This window comes from Amorphotheca resinae (assembly GCF_003019875.1).
Source record: "Amorphotheca resinae ATCC 22711 unplaced genomic scaffold M430scaffold_2, whole genome shotgun sequence".
Taxonomy (NCBI): domain Eukaryota; kingdom Fungi; phylum Ascomycota; class Leotiomycetes; order Helotiales; family Amorphothecaceae; genus Amorphotheca; species Amorphotheca resinae.
In genome coordinates, this window is record NW_020194472.1 from 995319 (window position 1) to 1015024 (window position 19706).

A 19706-nucleotide genomic window follows, 5' to 3' on the forward strand; every position below is an offset into this window, starting at 1 on the left:
ACGGAAGGGTCCAGTTGGTGCCGCCCGGTAGCGACTGACCGGGATTATCGTGACATTGGCATTGATTACGATGAGCCTTGCTTTCCCACGCATATATTGATTGATTGTATGATTATGTGGTGTTTGTTATGGCTCTGGTGATCCTTGGTCTCGATGATACCCGATCTCATCCTGTACAGTCCCTTGCCTTACTCCTATTGTTGATATATAAGATATAAGATATAACTAACTGACCTAACCCCAGCCATCGCCAGCGGCCCGAGGAGAGTCCCGTCGTCCATCATCATACATACCTAAGGTACCCAAGATCATCATCAATCCGCAGATCCAGTATCCAGTATCCAGTATCCAGTATCCCGCACACAATAATAATAAAAATCACCATAATCATCATCACGGTCGGTCTAAACGCCAGAAAATGAATCCCGGAAAGCGAGGCTAGTCTCCAGCAATTGTGGGCTCCAGAACCCAGCGCCGTGGACGCGAAACCGGGAACTCGACCCTGGTGGAGATTTGATTTGATTTGATTTAGATTTAGATTCAGATTTATCCCGTGGCTGGGCGAGAAGGGTGCTTCTGACCGGGTGAAGAATGCGAGGAGCGTATAATCATAATACCAAGAGGAGGAGCAGAGAAGAGGAATGAATGAATGAATGAGTAAAGCAAAGAACGAAGCAAGTCATTATTCCACACTCTCCTCTATACAGCCAGCCAGCCAGCCAGCCAGCCTCCCCAGAACCTCATGCATTCATTATCCATACCTACACTACATCCTCAAGTTCCATCAATTCTGTATGACAAATCCCCTTGTTCTTTATACACCGCACTCCCGCCATATAACATCAATTCATCACATCCATCAATCCATCAATCCTACCGTACCTATACAAAACCAGACCCCCATCCCATCCCATCCCATCCCATCCCATCCCATCCTCCCTCAATCAATCATTCACTCATTCATTCATTCATTCGCATCGCATTTTTCCCGAGGAGATACGAGATACCCTAATCTTTTCCGTAATCGCGATGCAGGGCTTCCCGGAGGCGCGTGCGCTGCAGCTGTCAGGATCTTGCTTGCGTTCTTTGATTTGATTGGCTCTTTTTTTTGGGGGCCGTCTTTTTTAGAGAGAGAGAGAGAGAGAGAGAGAGAGAGAGAGAGAGAAGATAATGTAAGGTATGCACTTATATATATACGGCATTTACCTATTTTCGTGCGGAGGGAGGAGGAGGAGGAGGAGGAAATTGGTATTGTGATCTGGATGTGTAAACGCATTCTGTGCGTGTATTGCTTGATGGAGGGAGGGGGAGGGGAGGGGGGCTTCTTTCTAGAATACTTCTCGGATCCATTCATGCGGGCAAAAGTAGAGACAAGAGACAGGTGAGTGATGATGTTAGACAAGAGGTTCAGTTCAGCCGCTCGAGAGGAGCTTGAGGATGCATGGCAATCAGGAGTCAGAGATCAAGCCTCGACGAATATGTAGTTAGAAATAAAATCCCAGCAATATCAGAATTCACACAAGAGCAATAGTCAAGAGAGTTGTTTGTTTGTTGAAATTATCATTTGCTTTTTTGAGACCACCGCTTTTTTTATACTCGTACAACAAAAGACAGACGAGGAAGACACCATCGTCACTTGGGAGAGCACACAACCCGAAGACTTACTCAATCCACCAGCGAACCTCAATGTCCCAAGCCGCAACCAGCGAGGTCAGCCAGGTCTTACCCGGAGGAGCACAACAGTCCTAGACGACTCAAACCCGCGAGGGTGAGCTCTATCCAAGACCGGCTCAATTCCAGGGAGACCCAGCGGCCCCTTATTCCCAATCCACCAAAACCAGACCTAGAGGAGCACAACAGTCCTAGACGACTCAAACCCGCGAGGGTGAGCTCTATCCAAAACCGGCTCAATTCCAGGGAGACTCAGCGGCCCCTTAATTCCCAATCCACCAGAGCCACAGCCCACCAAAAACCACGATCCAGAAAAAACCACGACCCAGGATAAAACCAGATCAATCCACCGAAGCCAGATCACTCCCCCAAACTCCGGCGCTTCGTTATCGTAATAGTAGTAACACACAACAAGCAAAAAAAGAAGAAGAGAAAAGAGACTCTACAAAATTGACATGCACTCCATCCATTTACCCATGACACGCATTCATTCCCATTATCATTCCTTCCAATTAAGTAAAGTACTTTTCGACCTCCATGTCCACGTCCGACTGTTTGCCTTTTGCACGCTCTAGCGCGTCACTGAGATAAGGTGGCAGTGGATACTTTGCGATCTCGTGGTCGGGAATGTTATTGACGTATGCTTTAACCTCCGGGTCGAGCCGCTGATGCATCAAATCACATCTCCTGCTCACATCATCCCACTCCTGCCTATCTACGCCGGAGTCTGCTAGGATTTTATCGAAGTTCGGGTGAGAGGTGAATGAATCCATGACCTTTATGTTCTCCTTATCCATTTGCATCGGCGACATCTGTGTGACATTTCGGAGTCCGCTCGGTTGTTTTGGTTTGAACTTCTCGGCCTTGGCCTTAGCCAGTTCTGCTGCCGACAACTGCTGAGCGGTGGCCGGAAGCAGAGCGTTGCCTGGTCGTGGCTTTGGCGGCGGAGTCTGCGTCCATTGCTTTGGTTGTAAAACGGAAGACTCGGAAGTCTGGTTCATGTTCTGCTCTCTCTCATTCTGCTCTCTCTCGTTGCTCTTCTTTGCTCCATGATCATCGGCGCCATCATCGTCATCATCACTGTCGCTACCATCATAACCGGGAGTCTTGAAGGACTGGAAGGTGCTAGACCGATTGGAGGAAGGAGTTGGGGATTTGAGGAAGGGGTTAGAACGGTCGTCATAACCAGGGGGGGTATCGAAGAAGCTTTGTTCGAGAGGAGCGGGCTTGGCAAGGGGCCGATCGAAAAAGGAGGTAGGGCATTCCTCAAACGGTACTTGGCGCTTGGCGACGTTAGAAAATCTCTCGAAAGGCAGGGGCCACTCGGAACGAGGGAGAGTAGTATGTTGATAATTGATGAGCAAGTCGCCAGCTTTGGCAGAACTTGGCTTCAATCCCAACTTTTGGATACCGGGGGGGCATACCATGTCGGCAGCGGAAGTCTCTCCAGTACGTGCTGGACGGCTACCAATTACTTCATCTTCATCCGAATCATCGGAACTTCCTGGACTGGGGACACGGAAGGTGCCAGGTGGCGGAGGAGTTCGTCGCTTGCGTTTCTCTCCAGCTCGGGCAGGATTCGTCGACGGGGTTGCAAGGATTGCTTCCTCTTCATCTTCGACACGAGCCGCATGAGCCTGGCGCTTCTTATTTCTCTCTTCGGCCAAGCGGTCTTGCTCGCGATGAATCTCTGCAATTCTCGTTGGAGATAAGAGACCTCGTAGGTGAATGGGTGGCTTGGGCTCCTCGCGGAGACGTCGACGCCGCTCGGTCTGTGGGTGCTTACTATGTGTTGATGGAGCACGACTCTTACGTTCCGATTGCGAAGTCTTCTTACGGCGAAGACCAGGTCGCGTTGGTGTAGTAGGGCCGTTAGTAGAGTTGATCGAACCAGAATTGTTTCGGGGTTGTGTAAAAGTAGATGCACCCGTAACTGAATCGCCATTAGTAGCAGCGGCTTGGCCATCCTGTTGATTGCGAGAACCAAGGAACTGAAAAGGAGTTGCCAACATGCTCTTCACAGCCGATACACCACTCCAAAAACCGCGAGACTGCTGCAGTTGTGGTACCGTTTGATTGGCCGGGGTCTGGGGTTCTTGGATCTCGGATTGTACTTCACTTGGATCCTCTGGAACTCCGAGGGCACCGGACATTTCATCTAACTCGTGCTCTGAAGAATCTGACTCAGCTTCAAGAGCTTCATGTTGAGCATCGTCCTCGTGGGATGATACAGGTACAGGGTTGAGTTCAGCTGAAGGTTGAGGAAGCGCTGGGGGGGTAGATGGTGCTGGGGTGGATGGTGCTGCGACTTTGGCCGACTCCTGAGCATGAAAGGCATCAAGAAGCGCCTCCATCTGCTCCGCTGTTGGAACTCGACGTGTTTCGTCACGCTCAGCCCACGCGGCGAGAGAGCGCGCAGCATCTATCAAATCAGGTCTAGTTAATACAAGTTCTGCTTCGGAATGACTGGCGGGAATGATAATCTTTTTAGACTTGGAAATAGTCGTACTGGGGCGAGGTTTTGAGGCTCGTGCTAGCTTGCGTCGACTCTGTGGGATTGTCAGCATCATGTAGTTAGGCCTCTTTTTCATAGGGCGGCTCACCTCGTGGTTGTCCGTGAACTGGGGTAATTCAAATGGAATTTGGTCCCGACGGAAGGTCTTTGGAACATTTTTCAATTTGGCCATTTGAGATTTGGTGAAGGCTGGAGCATCAAGAAAATCGAATTCGCCATCGGATCCTTCTTCTGGATCAATGTACTCCGTCTCAGTAGCGCGTCTTGGGCCAAAGTAATCTGCGCCTTGCTTCATGATATTGCGCAATCCGGGCCTGTTGTGCTTTGGCATCTTTTCGCCGAATATCTCTTCGAAGAGAGCTGCTCTACTCTTCATAGCTGCAGGAACGGGCTCGCTATCCCTTGGCACAAGGCTCATAGAGTGGACAGTATTGGGCACCGCTTGCTTTGCAGCCTTTGGTCGGTTAGGCTTTGGGGTAAGGAAACGTCTCTCGCGAAGAGACGCGCCTGGAGATTTCTGAGTCTCTTCAAGTCGCGGTGCGACAGTCTCCTCTTCGGAGGTATGTTCCTCAGGGTAAGATGCGGGAATAGAGAGCACGATTGGCTTTGGTTGTGGGGAGTTGTGCGCCTCGTCGCCATCATCATCGGCGTCAGAAGCATCATCATCTTCTTCTTGCTGGTCCTCAGCTGGCGCGTTATTTCGTCTTGATCTCAAGACGCGCTTTGCTGGGCGGCCCGCGTTACCTTTCTTGGTGGCACGAAGGCGCTTCTTGGTAGGGGCCTTCTTTGAAGGCTTGGGGTCTGGTTGTTGGTCCGTTGTGGAGATATTGGGAGTTTGGGATGTGGGCGGCTGGTAGGTGGGGGGAGAAGTTGATCGCGACTCTGCGACGGGGGGAGGAGAGTCGGAATGCGACTCCATAAGCTGAGGAGAGGCAGACCGCGATGTACTGCCCTCATCAAGGTGCGCGGCAGTGGGAGCAGCCACGGGAGTTACAGTCTTTGCCTTACGGGCTGGTTTCTTCTTCCTGCCATCCTCTACCGGTCCATATGGCAGAGACCGCAGCCCACTGGGCGAAGGGTTGTTTCTGGTGCGTCGAGTCGACATGTTGTCAACTCTCCGGCACCGCGCGCTGTTGAATTGAAAAGACGATACGGCGCTCGCAAAGTCTGGTTTTTGTGGTCATTCGATGGCGACGTGGTGGTTGGGGATGAGGTGAGGTGGATGGATAGATAAGAGAGAGGGGAGTCTGAGGACAGACGGGAAATGTTGGAGGTGGAAAGGTTTGTTGGTGTTGTCAAAATGGCGTTGTTGTTGTTGACGTTGACGTTGGTGTTGACAATGATGATAATAAAAGAGGTCGAGAAAGAGTACGCGCGAAGGGTCGCGCTTATTCCCTGGATAATTTTCAGCCTCGTCTCGCTTAGTCGCCTCGCCTAAATCATCCCGCGCGCTTGGGGGGGCAACCCCGAAGTTTTGGCGAGTACAGAGGTACATGGTACATGGTACATGGTACGTACCTAAGGTACACAGGTACACAGGTACAAACAGGTACATACATATGATATGCACATAGGCACATCAGTGTACATACATAGGTACCTTACATACCTTAGGTAGACACATAGATGCACATTTCCCTAGAATAGATAGGCACATATGGCATAGGTACAGTGACTCAGGGACTCCCGTACGCTCCCTCACCGTCAAGCATCCACAACACACAATACAATCGAAAGGGGCCGGAAGACTGCGCTCTTACAAATACATTTCCATTCAAAGGCGGGACGCGGCGCTTGTTGCGGTATAACCAAGCTCCGCCCCCCTAGAAGCAGATCTAATAACATACACCACGATTCATCTCATCTCCTATCATCTTAGTATTATTACTCTTACGCTCTTCATCGCAGAAGAAAAGATGCCCAATGCCCTGCCCCTAGCACGCCCAGATCCATGAAGCACATACGCTATGCAAGCAACGCTCAATCTCTTTCGTATCATCCCAGCCATACCTGTGATCTTCCAAGTCTAGCCGAGCCAGTATCATGATTGTCCGTCCATGCGAGTACCCATCCATTCCGAAAATGCATGGGACGGAGAAAAATGCGAAGGGACCCAGAAAATCCAGCGACCGATGGTCTGTTTCGCTGTCCTGTTGAAAGAAAAAAAAAAAGAAAAAATTCGTGTCATCCATATGATACACCTTTAGAAGTAGGGAAACGAGGAAAGGAGGCCGGGAACGCCATGCCATCCGCCCATAGTAATGCCATACAGAGAATCGAAACCCAATGCCAAATATGCAGAATCAAACAAAATTACAAGAAGGTCCTAGGTCTCGTCCTTCATCAAAGTCGGAGGCCTCTCCGACCCAGCTGGATCCAGGAGATTACTCATGGCGGTGCTGAGAGCTTTGAAGTCGACCGGCTTCGTCACGTAGCTATTGAACCCGGCTCGTACGCACTTTTCAAGGACGTCTGCCATGACATTGGCGGAGAGGGCGATGATTGGCATACGTGGAGCTGATTCCCTCTCCTCCCATTCACGGATCTCACGGCACGTCTGGTAGCCATCTTTACGAGGCATATGTAGATCGCACTGTGTATTACATCAGCAAAGGTATCAGTAGAAGAGGAGGAGTAACTTACGAGAATAAGGGAATAGAACGAATGGGGGTGTGAGAAGACTTTATCTGTGCATTCAACTCCATCCATGGCAAGCTCAACAGCAATGCCCACTTTTCCTAGGAACTTCAGGAGAACCTTCTGATTCACGAGGTTATCCTCTACCAAAAGTACCCTGAGACCCTTATTACCAAGTCGCTTGCCAACATCAAGATAGTTCTGTTTCTGGTTCGCAACATGCTGCTGCGCGCTTGATCGATTACGATCGGTGCTGAGATCACGCTCCTTGTCGGGGTCAAAGATCACAGCAAACCGTGAAGGTTTGACCGGCTTGTAGATGAAAGTAACGCGGTTGCCTTTTGCAAGCTCTTCAAAGTTGTATGCAGCAGCCATCTTCATCACCTCTTGCCGCTGCACGGGGTCTGAGAGAACAACAATAGAAGTTTGTGGCGATTGGGAAGACGTGATAATCTGTTCGATCAACTTGACGATTTCTTCTGTTGACCCCAGATTTAAGACGATGTGAGTAAAGATCACAGGATTTTCTCCACTGATCAGCTTTTCAGCCTCTGCTACACTTGACAAAGGAGTTATTTGATGCGGGACGTCCTTGGGCAGTGTGATCTCAATGTGCTGAGTGGTAGCTTCACGACTATGCGTCTGTGGACAGATGAGTAGGATCGAGTACATAGGCGGGCGAGAAGGCCTCGAATCCAAGGAAGATACACTGCTCTGCCCAGACAGATCATCGCCATGAACAGACAGCGGCCCAAAAGTAGGTGTTGTTGCAAGCTCCTGTGATTGAGAACCATTTACAGACTGCGAAGTGATAGCGGGATCACCTTGGGAGGAGGAAGGGGGTGACGGCGAATTCTTCTCAGGCAGTGCAAGCTTCATCTGCGATAGATCTGATCTGACTATCTGAGCAGCCTCGTCAAAATGAGACAGGCCAGGAGCAACTGAAGAGCTAGGCGACTGAATGTGCGAGTGATTTGATTGAAGAGATGGATCTGAGCTGGCTGAGGACGCTACGGTAGGAGAATCGGTGCTTGATTCGGTCCTTGGACTGGTAGTGATAGGAGAGTGCATTAATTTATTTGCCAGAATGGGATTTCCACCGGCTTGTCTCAGAGCACGTGCCGAGGCATCATTTGAGGCAGATAGCGTAGTTGGCGGCGTCTTGCTCAGCGCCGGTGTTAAAGGCGGTTCGGGGTGATCTTCTGGAGTTGGCAAGCAAAACTTGGCTGTGAATGTGAAGGTGGAGCCTTTTCCAGGAACCGCAGTGCCCTCCATCTTGCCTCCATGAAGCTCAACAAGCTGTCGAGATATGACAAGCCCTAGACCGCTGCCACCATGCTGACGAGTACTGCTTCCATCAATCTGACTAAAAGGCTTGAAGATAAGGTCTGCTTCTTCCTGAGTAAATCCTCGACCAGTGTCGATAATGGAATACTCGAGCATTATCTCATTCTCTCCAACGTTTTCAGCGTCCTTAACAACCCTGCAGCGGCTGAAAACTTCGCCAACTGTTGTAAATTTGATGGCATTGCCAATGACGTTGAGGAGGACCTGACGGATCCGGAATTTGTCTCCTTTGACCATCTCTGGCACATCTATGTCGACAACATAGTTTAACTCTAGCCGCTTGGTAATCGCCATAGTCGATACCATTTCGTTCACTTCTTCAACCAAAGATCGAGTATGGAACCATTCGTAGGAGAGCTTCATCATGCCTGCATCCACCTTCGATAGATCCAGAATATCGTTAATGATATTGAGAAGACTGCTGGCGCTTGATTGAATGGTGTTGGTGTAGTCCAGTTGCTCATCATTGAGAACCGTATCCTGAAGGAAGTTGACCATGCCAGAGATACCGATCAACGGTGTGCGGATCTCATGTGACATGTTGCTTAAGAACTTGCTCTTCGACTCCATGGCCTCCTTTAACTTGGCTTCCAGAAGCTTGTGGTCATTGATGTCAGTACAAGCCCCGAACCAAGACCCGTCCCGACTACCAAGACTAATATTATCAACTTCTACGCATCGTACAAGATGCCAACGGTATTCTCCCGTCTTGCTTCTGAGTCGGACTTCCGTCGTGTAAGAGAGCCTCCCGTTGCTATCCATGGCGACCTTGATAACGCCGGCTTTTGCAAGCTCGGTCAGATCGGCAGTGGGGAGGTCATATATTGATGAGCTACTTGAGCTGTTGTTTCTGGAGAGAGACTGGTTAGCTCCTTTGACCGTCGTCTCGGTACCTGCCTCGGAGATCGCTGAAGACCTGGATGCTTTTTTCTCTGAGGATGTCTGAGACGGATTTCGACTGGGATCTTGGGGTTTCTTGTATCGCTGTGACGGACTGGCGCCTCGGTCAACCGGTATGTGGCACCTTGCAAGATCGTCAGGATGTACGAAATCCATGAATCCTAGACCGAGGGCATCGTTGAAGTCTTGACCTGTGTATGAAAGCCATTGCTCATTCGCAAAAGCGACACCTTCATCCTCTGTTGCAGCGAAGATGATCTGTGGAATCAAATTGGCGAGTTGCCTATGCTTGGCTTCTGAAGCCTCGATCTCTTCCTGTCGAGCAGCCTTCACCTCTGCAATATGCTGATCATGTATATCCATATGTGAGCCATACCACTGAACTATAACACCGCGAATATCACGCGAACCAACGGCCCTTGTGTAAAACCAACGGTAGGTCCCGTCGAATCGTCTTATGCGAACCTGCATTGAGAATTGCTCACCCGTCCGCACCGCATGACCCCACGCCTTGAGGTATTCTTCCCTCTCATCTGGATGAATACTACCCCAAGGGTCTTCGTACAATTCTGATACAGTTTGGCCTCGGTAGGTTAGGTAGCGGCTGTTCACCCATACAATTTCACCCGTCTGCGGCAATGCAACAAACACGTGCGCGGGTAATGAATCAAGCATCAATCCCTTGAGGCGATCTGAAGGGGGCGGCATATCTGTCGGGACGGTCACAGACGGCGCGCGCGAGTGAGGTCTTACATGGGGTTGATTCTTGGCAGATGGTCCAGAAGTCGTTGGCAGAGACTGAAAGGTTGCACCAAAATCCGCCCCGTACGAATGCAACTGAGTATGGGTATGATGCCGGTCCGCCTTGCTTGGACCATGATAAGAAGCTGCGCGGATGGCCTGGCGTCGAGGTGATAGAGACTCTGGGTGATGGCGAGGAGGGCTACTGTCACGATTTTCAGATGTATTAAGATGAGAAGCACGCTCGGGACGCGTGCGGGGTTCTTGCTTGGGGGTGATTGTTGGAGAAAGAGTCTCCTCCGGCTCCAGTTTACTACCCTTGGCAAGGTCTTCTCGACGCTCGGTGCTTGAAGAATCCAACAATTGCTCATCAGAACTCCGAGGCCGTTGCTGCACCCTCGCCTCCGCCGGAGAGCTCTCCTTCGATGGATGTCGAGCTCCAGTGATACTACTACCAGAGCTAGTATCAACCCGTCCTAGGCCTGGTCTGGATTTGGCACTGAAATAACTCTCAGCTGTACTACCCGAGGGGCTTCCTCCGCTCGATCGTTTGTCCATGCTCAGGCCTACATTCGCAGGATCCCAACCAGGGGTGCCTCTAGGCGAACCCGCTGCGCTTCTGGATACGCCAGAGTAGTCGCTCGGACTGGTAAGACTGCCGGCTACTGATTGTCGAGGCTCACTTTCATCAAACGGAGTGTACGCCATTCGGTCTCCAGTCAATCGGCCGCCTGGAGCAACAGCTCCAAAGCCGGCTGTTTGCGGACGTTTCCGAGATAGTCCTGCGATTTGGTTCTCGAGGTTGGAATAATGACGGCAGAGGGAGAAGGAGGTCGCCAGATGTGGTGCAAGGTGTTCTAAGGAGTGCCTAAGATTCGAGGGGTATGGAATGACCGGACTAAGGATTGAGAGGATGGCAATGGGCGTACCCCTTTCTCTGGAAGTGTCCGGGCCTCGCGCTAACTTTCCAGGGTCCGAGTACTTGGGAAGCTGGCCACCCGATTTCACTCGCCCTGCCGATTTTGATTCCATAGCAGCGGTGTCTAAGCGGAATGACTGAACCGGCTTCGATAGTAAGGGATGAATCAGTGGGATGTGCAATACTGTCCACGACCTGTCTACTCCTATAGCCTCTAGCGGTTGTATATTTGAGTAATCTTGTGGCGATGGATTGGGATTGAAGGTCTCTTCGTCAATAACAGCGTTTCCAAAGAAAGGATTCTCTCCCGTCTCAGCTCGGATCGCGGGAGACGGTGCCGGAGACTGAGCCCATGGTGATGGCGGCGCTTGCTCGTATTCCTCATATCTTTGAGCACGAGGAGATGGAGGCTCGTCAAAAGTACGCAGAGGCGCGGGTGTGCTTTTTCCTTTGTCACTCGTGTGGCTGCGGCTTTTACGACTTGACCGCCGGGAAAGCTTGCCATCCAGGAATGATGAAATTCGTGAACCGAGGTCTGGACCTTTGCCATTCTCGATCTTGTCAACCAGCTGCTCTCTAGGCTTTACACTTGGATGTGAAGATCTGCCACCTCCACTCTTCTCGCCTGGGTCATCCAGGTACGGGTAGTCACGCGTTAAAGCAATGACCTTGCCACGCTCTAGGACTCGCAGCACTCCACTGCTATCTATCAAAGGGTCTGCTTCATAGTCCAGCGCTTGCAACACTGAGAAGACTCTTCCCCGGACCTCTCTTGTCGAGGCTGGAGGGTTCTCCCAAACAGCAGCAGTCTTTGAATCCTCATAATCCATATGGTCTTGCAGGGATTGAGAGCTGAGGCGGGTATTTTGTGTAGCTGCGGTTCGCGAGAGCGGATCGGGACGACTTGATAGGTAGCTCTGGGCTCTGGCTAGAGGCGCGGGGCGTGGTGCAGCAGCTCGACTGCTCTCGGGAACGAGCGTTGGCTCAATCTTGGTGCTTTCAAAGGTCGTAAAAGAATGTCTGCTTAATAGGCTGGGCCGAGTAGCTTCAAACCTTGAAGTCGGCATTGGTGGAGACTCATCAGGATTCGTGTACCCAGAATTCGAAGTCTCGTTCGTACCAACACTGCTCGGCACCACACTGCTTCCTCGTGGTAGATATGCCAAACTCAGCCCATCCTCCTCCACTGCATTGAATGTTGCTTTCTGACCCCAAGGCACGTTTTCAACGTCCGTAGAATCTGCTGGTACTGAAAGTGTCACCCGGTCTGCCTTGTACAGGTCTCTCATAAATTGGACCACCGTCGTCCACCAAGCATCCAAACCAGGCTCCGCAGACAGCATCAGACTCAGGTCATAAAGATTCGGGGTCGGGAAATCCGACTCTCCCTGGGGCTCATACGAGTCCCCCGGGTGGAAGTTCAATGTCGAAGCAGGCGTGGTAGAACCAGACAACACCTGGTCATGTGGCGCTCCCAAGGAACCCCCCACGTTCGCTGGGCTGGTTGTGGGAGATAAACCGGTGAATGGATGATGTGCACTGTAAGGCAGGTAGCCAGGCGTTCGCATTGGGGGGAAAGGGTAAGCTGGTGTTCTGGCCGTGCTCGCAGCAGGTGTCATGCCGCCTCGAACCGTCTTCGCTGATTCTGTGGACGCCGTATCCAGACCACTCGAGATCGGGCTATTGAAGGCGGCATCCAAGGACGGCGACGTGGTCTCCTCATGGATGGGGGACACCCGGGGTTCGCCACCTACCGCTCCAGGCGCGCCTCTTCGCCCTGCCCTCTCTCCAAACTGCAGAGCGAATTTCTCTCTGTGTTTATTCAGCTGTAGTTGTGCATTCATCGCCGCTACGCGTAGGCGTTCGACTTCTCCCGGCGAGACATCCCGAGGCACATCCCCTTTCTTGTATTCGCCCGGAAGACCACGGTCAGTCCCTCCAGCAGGCGAAGAAGACCGACCCGTTGCACTGGCCGCGCTTACTCGCTGGTGGCGACCACTGTTTGGCTGGAGGTCGGCGCCCTCAGGCATAGGGGTCTCGGGGGCCTCTCCTCTCTCTGTGCTCTCTCTCTTGCTGCCCTCGTGCTCAAATTCCAAAGGCGCCTCCGCGCCTACAGGCAGGTGCGACGGCAAATCCGACATTGGATCCTGAGTCTGGCCGGGGGAAGAAGGGCCACCTGTTATTCCATGCCTGCTCGGCGGGCTCGGTAAAGACTGCTGGGTGACGGGAGTGCCACTGCTGGACGGTCGCAGACCGCCAGGGCTTCGAGGGTGCGATGGAGAGGATGGGGAGGGTCTGTCCAGCGGCGACTCTGGAAGGGGCATGCCGTCTCCCCTGGAGCCCCTCCGACCGGACTACGCGAAGACGGAGACAGCGATGACTCCAGACTGTCGAAGGGCCGTGGTGGTGTCTGCAATGACGGACTCTGGCCTCTGGTGCCTCATGCGCGCGGGTGGTGGTGGTTGATGATCGGATCTGGAGAGCGAGGCGTGCGGTGCCTGCGAAAGTCTCAGTCTCTGCCTCTCAGTGTCTTGTCTCTGGCTCTGCCGAAGAATGACGTCGGTGTACGGCGGCGCGCAGCGGGATCCGAGGCAGGAACAGGAGCAGCGGTGAAAAAGGGAGCGATCATGCGGGCGGGATGCTGGCGCGCATCTCTCTCTCTCTCACGCTGAGCGGGCGGAGCAAAGCAAAAGGAAAAGGAAAAAGGGTGAAGGGTTAGCAAGGACAGCACGGGGTGACAGTGGAATTTTGCGTTGTTTGGGTCAGCAGTTAGGTAGGTCGGTCGGTGGTGGGTGGGAGTACTGGGAGAGATACAGTAGCACTGGTCCGATGGATCTGGGTCAAGAGGCGAGAGAGGAGGCCCCAGGGATACACAAGGGTGGCAATTGGGCAATACACTGTGGGCAATGGGCAACAACGGGCTCTAGAGACTCTGGGCAATGGGCTCTACGGAGGAAAGTGGATTGACCGTTGGCCATCCAGGAACACGGCGTGCCCTAGAACGTCGGAAGACGCCAGAAGCCAGAAGCCATGTCCGGGTCTGGAGGCTGGCTGAAGAGAGAAGCAGTTTGCCTCTTCCGTCATTGAAAGTAGTGTTTCCTTGTGTGTATGTGCTTGTTATCGGGGTATCTATCATCTGTGCATTGGCAATGGTTGTTGGGATTGAGACACGGGTAGAGACAGACAGGTATCTATAGTTACTTGTGTAGGTATAGAGAGAGGATATTCTGTATCGGTGCATATAAGGTAGATACATACCTCAACTACCTAGGTAGGTATATACAGGTAAGACCGTGCTGTACTGTATAGGGGTCAGCTCTTCAACCCACCACTTTTGCCCCTCTGCTTCTTTCTGCCTCTTCTCGCGCGCGCGTGGGGGGATTTTAGAGGTCATTCGCACTCTGATGCCATCGCGCCTGGCCTGTCGCTTCTTTGTTTTCCCTTAATATTTTCTATTATTATGATTCTCTGTTATTGGCGGGAAGGGATGCCGTATCCGTCTCTTCACTCGGTCCCCTAGTAGAGCCTGCACGGACTGGGCTCTGGACCGGCTTGCGAAGAAAGGGAGGTCGGGGTGAGAGTAGTCTCAGTAGTCGTGAAGGCCATTATGGGCCTGCTACGGCCGACCACAGCGACGCGTGCAGCACCGGAAAAGGGAAAGGGAAAGGGAAAGGAGAGCGCGCGCGACTCGAGGGCCACGTTGCTTCCGGTGTAGTGGGTGATGCGGGGAGGGGACGATCCAGAGCCAGTGTCAGTGTCAGTGTCAGTTGTGTCTCCGTCTGGTTCTTCCGATGATGATGATGATGATGATGGTGGTAATGATGATGATAAAATAGAGGCGGTGGATAGTGATAATTCCTACTTGAGACGGGTTCTTCTGCCTCCCCTTACCACTGCTTCATGCTCTGTCGCCCGCGTGCGCAACGACTTTTAAAGGAAGATGCAGAGAAGACCCCTGGGCCGTGGGATGACGTCGGTGGCGGGCGCGACGTGCGTCATACGGGGGTATTGGTGAGTGCTTGACCCTTGTCGCCATCCCTTCCGCCGCGTTGCCGCCAGCCAATGCCAAATCGGCCGTTGTGCTTAGGTAATGCGCCAATGCCCAATATTGCGCTTTTCACTCAGTGTCTGTGATCATCCCTGGCCTCTCTTATTAATCCATGCGCTACCCACGAAGTATATCTGGCGGTCTTACCTCCCGATGCCCGTACAGAATATTATTGATGCAGAATAGCCATGACTTGTCTCTTCTGTCTGGCCCATCACGTGTCGTGGGTAGCCCGGCTACCTGAGGTCCACTCTTTTGTTTATTATTAGCTCGATTATCTATAGTACAGTCCCTAACTAAGGTACCTACCTACCTTACCTTACCGTTGTGGTCCTGCGGAGTAGTACGAGGAGCGCTTGGTGTGAAGTGCGACGCAAGAGGAGCAAGGAGGAGTCGTAGCACTCGTAGGAGGCCTATCCCAGATAATACGAGAGCCTCTCCTCTCTGCGCATCTCCTACATATGACATCATGCTGAGCCGCCTTGAGTGTCTTATATGTCTTCTGCTGTGTTGTCGGTACAGGATGACCCTTTTCAGTGCAGGACTACTACTGTAGTAGTACAACATTCTGTACGGAGGTTACCCCGTACCCCCCCGTAAGGCTGGATGCTCATTTCTCGGCTTCTTCGTCATCTCACCCTTGTGTTGCTTCTCTCTGGGATCAAGGGGGCCGGCTAGGTGTGTAGATACTTCCCCAGCTAAGCAATCAATCCGGCCTGGTCGCCGTACCGCCGTCGTTCGGGCAGCTAAATCGATAGTGTCTACTCTTCACGGTATAAGTAAGCTTCCTGCCAGCCTTTACCAAAAGGATGGTACGGGTGATCATGAGGATGGATGATTTTCTTCACAGTTTCCGTGTTAAAGAAGAGACCTTGCTCGTGTTGGGGGCCCGCTCGAGTGATGGCAACGCGTGTGCCGCGCTTTAGCAACAGCCTACCATCATGAAGAGGCCGCGTTTGCCTTGTACACTAGCGAAGCACTTGCTCAGAGCGTTGGACCCAACCGGTAACTGTCGGTGGGAACTGTAACTGTACAGTAGTAGTAGTAGTTGAACTGGTACGGTAAGTTGCCTCTCCAGCAAGGTCCCGCACAGCTTCGTGGGAAAGGGGGATGGCCGAACCTCTCCCCGCATGATTATGTAATCGCGCCGGGAACCGACATGACAGCCATCACCCGCGAGCTCGTCACGTCAGCCCCATCAGCCTCAAGTCACCTGCTTGACGTCGGGCACGCTGGCTTCAAAACACCGCTGTAAGAGTAGGTCAAGGTCGAGCATCAGATTCCCGTCGAGATCTTGCTCGAAGTGAGGCTCGCCAGTTCATACGAAGTTTATTCTCTCTCGGGCTAGCCTCCTCAGCGCCGTAGCAGCTCGATTCTACGACATGGCGGTCCAGCCTTCGAGGCAGCCGGAGCAGGACCCTCTCCTGCCAGAGGCCGAGAGAGGTCCTGAAAGCCCGGAAAGCCCTCATCTGTCTCGCGCAAGGAGGGTGGTAAAAGCGCTTGCTGATAATGCCGTGCTCATCTCCATCACATTGCTGATCGCAGCTGTGGTTGCTATCCTTTGTGTCTTCATTGGGGGTCAGTCCAATCCAACCCCGTTGGGAGTCCCTGCTAAGCCCTATGATAGTATATCGTCACACAAAACAGGAAATCCAGCCCGCCGTGTGCCTAACTCCTGCATGCGTTCATGCTTCGTCCGAGATCCTCTACAACCTTTCGCCCGATTACAAGAACATTGATCCGTGTACCGATTTCGAGCAGCTGGCATGCGGTGGATGGGATGACCGCCACGATCTTCGACCGGATCAGGGGGATGCCTTCACGGGCACGATAATGAGTGAAAACTCTCAGATGTTGCTGAGACACATACTCGAGGCCCCATATCCCGATGAGTCAAAGGTTGGTACTGAGATCATGTCGAGATGACGACTGACGTTACTCTACAGCACTCTAGCTTTTCCCCTGCAAAACTTATCCGTTCTCTTTCGTCCGCCGACCAGGATAATTTCAACAAGTTGAAAGCCGCATATGATGCATGCATGGACGAGGATACCATTAAGAAGCGCGGATTAGAGCCACTGATGGGCATCTTGCACCATGTCGCAGAAATATTCCCCCTTACGGAATCAGCTCTAAACGAGAGAGCCCTATCCAAAGATGCGGAAGGGGAAGGCCTGGCAAATACAATAGGTTATCTTGCCAAGTTGGGTGTTTCGGCATTGATATCCTGCGGTGCCGGGGCAGATGATAAAGATCCCGATGTTGTTGTGGTGCAGGCATCGCCTCCATACGAAATCGGTTTACCTGCGAAAGACTACTACAAGGATGGCAAGGTCGTGAAGTTATATGAGGCTACTCTTGCGCAAATATTCGACAAGTTTCACCCCGGTAGCAATGATGAAGACGCAGCACTGAAGTTTGGAGGACTCGAAATCATTGCTGCACGTGGCAGAAGCAACGAGTACGCCCACAAAGTTGTCGAGTTGGAGAAGAAATTGGCAGCCGCATCTCCAGATGCCGAGGACAGGGATGATGTTACTGTGAGTAATTTCGTGCATTCGGAGGAGACCGTCATGCTAAAACAAAGCCTAGAAATATTACAACCCTATGTCTCTCTCTGATGCTAATCTCCTCACACCCCAAATCCATCTAGCGACGATCATCAATGGTCTTGCTCCCTCAGACGTCAAAACAGATCGCTTGATAGTGATGTCACCTCAGTATATGAAGGACCTATCCGAAATTCTGTCTGAGACGCCGAAGGATGTGCTGCGGACGTATTTTATGTGGAAGGTTATACAAAACTACGCCTCAGCGCTTGATGCTGATGAACTCAAACCATATTCGAGGTTTACGAACCAGCTTCAAGGAAAAGTGAGACTTTTCCCACATTCCAACGACCGTTAAGCTAATAATCATAGGACCCTGATTCAAGTCCAGAACGCTGGAGAACTTGTGTAGACCATGTCGATGGTGGCTTGGGTTGGATCCTGAGTCGCTTCTTCGTGGAAAGGGCCTTCTCGTCCAAAGCCAAAGATTTCGGTGATCAAATTGTATCTGACATTAAGGAGAGGTTCATTGAAAAGTTAAAGGCGGCGACTTGGATGGACAAGGATGTTGTGCAACTTGCCATTGAAAAGGTCCATAAGATTGTCCAAAAAATCGGTTACCCGACCAAGGTAAGAGATCGCTGGAATTCTAGAATCTCGGTCAAATACTGACTACCTTCAGAGCCCTAACATCATGGATCCGCCAAGCCTGAAGGATTACTATCGCTCGGTCAATATCACATCCTCCTCGTTCTTTCAAAACACTCTCGAGATGTACCGATTTGAAGTAGCAAAGGAGTGGTCAGCTCTGGGCAAGCCTGTTGATCGCGATCAATGGGACATGACAGTTCCAACAGTGAACGCTTATTATAATCCGCCTGGCAACGAAAGTAAGGATACCCTGGTGAAATCCCCCTATATCGGAATATCTCACGAAGAAGGATACACAAGGCCCCGAAAAGCTGTCTCAAAAATAAGCCTGTTATGCAGCTCTTGTGTCATGTGCCACAACTTTATTTCCTATACCAGTTAGGCAATTGCTGACTCTTTGATACTCTAGTTGTATTCCCGGCGGGTATCATGCAGTTCCCTGTTTTTGACGTCGAGGTGCCACAATATCTCAGCTACGGCGCATTTGGCTCTGTATCCGGTCACGAGCTCTCTCACGCTTTTGACTCCACAGGACGCCACTACGACCAGAATGGGAACTACACAGACTGGTGGACACCAAGTACGGTAGAGGGCTTCAAACAGCGCGCCTCCTGTTTCGTCGACCAATACCATAACTTCACCGTCCCCGGCCCTGACGGAACCCCCCTCCACGTCAACGGCAAACTCACCCTAGGTGAAAACATCGCCGACGCAGGCGGTCTCTCGGCCGCCTTCGCCGCCTGGAAGAAGCGGCAAGCGGAAACGCCGAACCAAGACCTCCCCGGCCTCGACTTCTTCACCCAGGACCAGCTCTTCTTCGTAAGTTACGCGAATTGGTGGTGCGGCAAGAGCCGCAAGGAAACAGCCATCAGCCGCATCTACACGGATCCGCACGCACCCAAATGGGCCCGGATCCTAGGCACGATGGCGAACTCGCGAGATTTCAAGGAGACGTTCCAGTGTAAGACTAAAGAACCCGTTTGTGAGCTTTGGTAGGTGTAACTATATTGAATTCTGTGGCGTATATAAATTGCATAGAAGATGTGTATTTCTTAAAGGGTTCATGGTAGGATTCTGGGTTCTAGGCATACCTCGCGTGGGTACGCATAGCATTAGGTATTCATTACCTACCTACCTAGGTAAGGTAGGTAAAAGCAAACACCATTTTCTCACTCAACATGATATCAATAATCAATCCAGACCCCTACCTACCTACCTACCTATTTCTAGAAATAAATAATAAATAAATAAACTAAATTGAACATTGAACATACTACCTACATCACGAATCACTAATCTCGCATCTCGAATCACGAATCAAGATCAGTATTTTTTCTTATCTCTATATCACTAATTCATCAAAAGAATTTATTTCTTGGGTTTATGAAGTGTGTGTGTTGTTTGGTTTGGTTTCGTCCATGTCATCTATTCGTTCATTCATTCTGTAGCAAGAGCCGGACAGCTAGTTAGCTAGTTAGCTGTGATGTGATGTGATGTGATGTAAGTAAGGGAAGAAGAAAGTAGTACGTAGAAAGGGAGAAGAAAATGAAAAGAAAAGAAAAGCTTGTGATAGCTGTATTGGAGAGGGAGAGAGAAAGAGAGGAAGGAAGGAAAGAAAGACAGTAAGTATTTCGAGTTGTTTCATCCCACTGCGCAGAAGAACCCCCCCCCCTCTCTCTCTCTCTTAGGCCAATATATAAAAACCAGTAATCCCCCGCCTTCCCCCCC

At 51.4% G+C, this 19706-nt stretch overlaps 3 protein-coding genes across 3 annotated transcripts; 1 reads left to right on the top strand and 2 right to left on the bottom strand.

The window, feature by feature from the left end:
* Nucleotides 1-1691: 1691 nt before the first annotated feature.
* M430DRAFT_33077 (hypothetical protein) lies at nucleotides 1692-5519 on the bottom strand. Its single transcript, XM_024866294.1, has 4 exons — nucleotides 4275-5519; nucleotides 4181-4220; nucleotides 3096-4093; nucleotides 1692-2954 (listed from the first exon to the last, which is right to left on the bottom strand). The coding sequence occupies exons 1-4, from the start codon at nucleotides 5289-5291 to the stop codon at nucleotides 2184-2186; spliced, it is 2826 nt and encodes a 941-aa protein (XP_024723918.1). The 5' UTR covers nucleotides 5292-5519; the 3' UTR covers nucleotides 1692-2183.
* Nucleotides 5520-6512: 993 nt separating this feature from the next.
* M430DRAFT_96350 (hypothetical protein) lies at nucleotides 6513-12760 on the bottom strand (the record flags this gene model as incomplete). The annotated part of the gene is made up of 2 exons (XM_024869954.1): nucleotides 6513-6779; nucleotides 6830-12760. 2 exons carry the CDS (start codon nucleotides 12758-12760, stop codon nucleotides 6513-6515), a joined length of 6198 nt encoding a protein of 2065 aa, XP_024723919.1.
* A 3396-nt stretch (nucleotides 12761-16156) lies between these two features.
* On the top strand, nucleotides 16157-19227 carry M430DRAFT_114921 (hypothetical protein). Its single transcript, XM_024861572.1, has 7 exons — nucleotides 16157-16356; nucleotides 16406-16677; nucleotides 16725-17318; nucleotides 17371-17652; nucleotides 17700-17957; nucleotides 18010-18217; nucleotides 18388-19227. The coding sequence occupies exons 1-7, from the start codon at nucleotides 16161-16163 to the stop codon at nucleotides 18972-18974; spliced, it is 2397 nt and encodes a 798-aa protein (XP_024723920.1). The 5' UTR covers nucleotides 16157-16160; the 3' UTR covers nucleotides 18975-19227.
* Nucleotides 19228-19706: the final 479 nt, after the last annotated feature.

Bases quoted from the DNA above. Each gene is read 5' to 3' on its own strand.
- M430DRAFT_33077 (XM_024866294.1), bottom strand. From the start codon at position 5,291: ATGTCGACTCGACGCACCAGAAACAACCCTTCGCCCAGTGGGCTGCGG. The intron at 4,221-4,274 runs GTGAGCCGCCCT...ACAATCCCACAG, and splicing joins AGTTCACGGACAACCACGAG to AGTCGACGCAAGCTAGCACG. The intron at 4,094-4,180 runs GTACGACTATTT...CTGATTTGATAG, and splicing joins AGCCTCAAAACCTCGCCCCA to ATGCTGCGCGCTCTCTCGCC.
- M430DRAFT_114921 (XM_024861572.1), top strand. From the start codon at position 16,161: ATGGCGGTCCAGCCTTCGAGGCAGCCGGAGCAGGACCCTCTCCTGCCA. The intron at 16,357-16,405 runs GTCAGTCCAATC...GCCCTATGATAG, and splicing joins CCTTTGTGTCTTCATTGGGG to TATATCGTCACACAAAACAG. The intron at 17,958-18,009 runs GTAAGAGATCGC...GACTACCTTCAG, and splicing joins AAATCGGTTACCCGACCAAG to AGCCCTAACATCATGGATCC.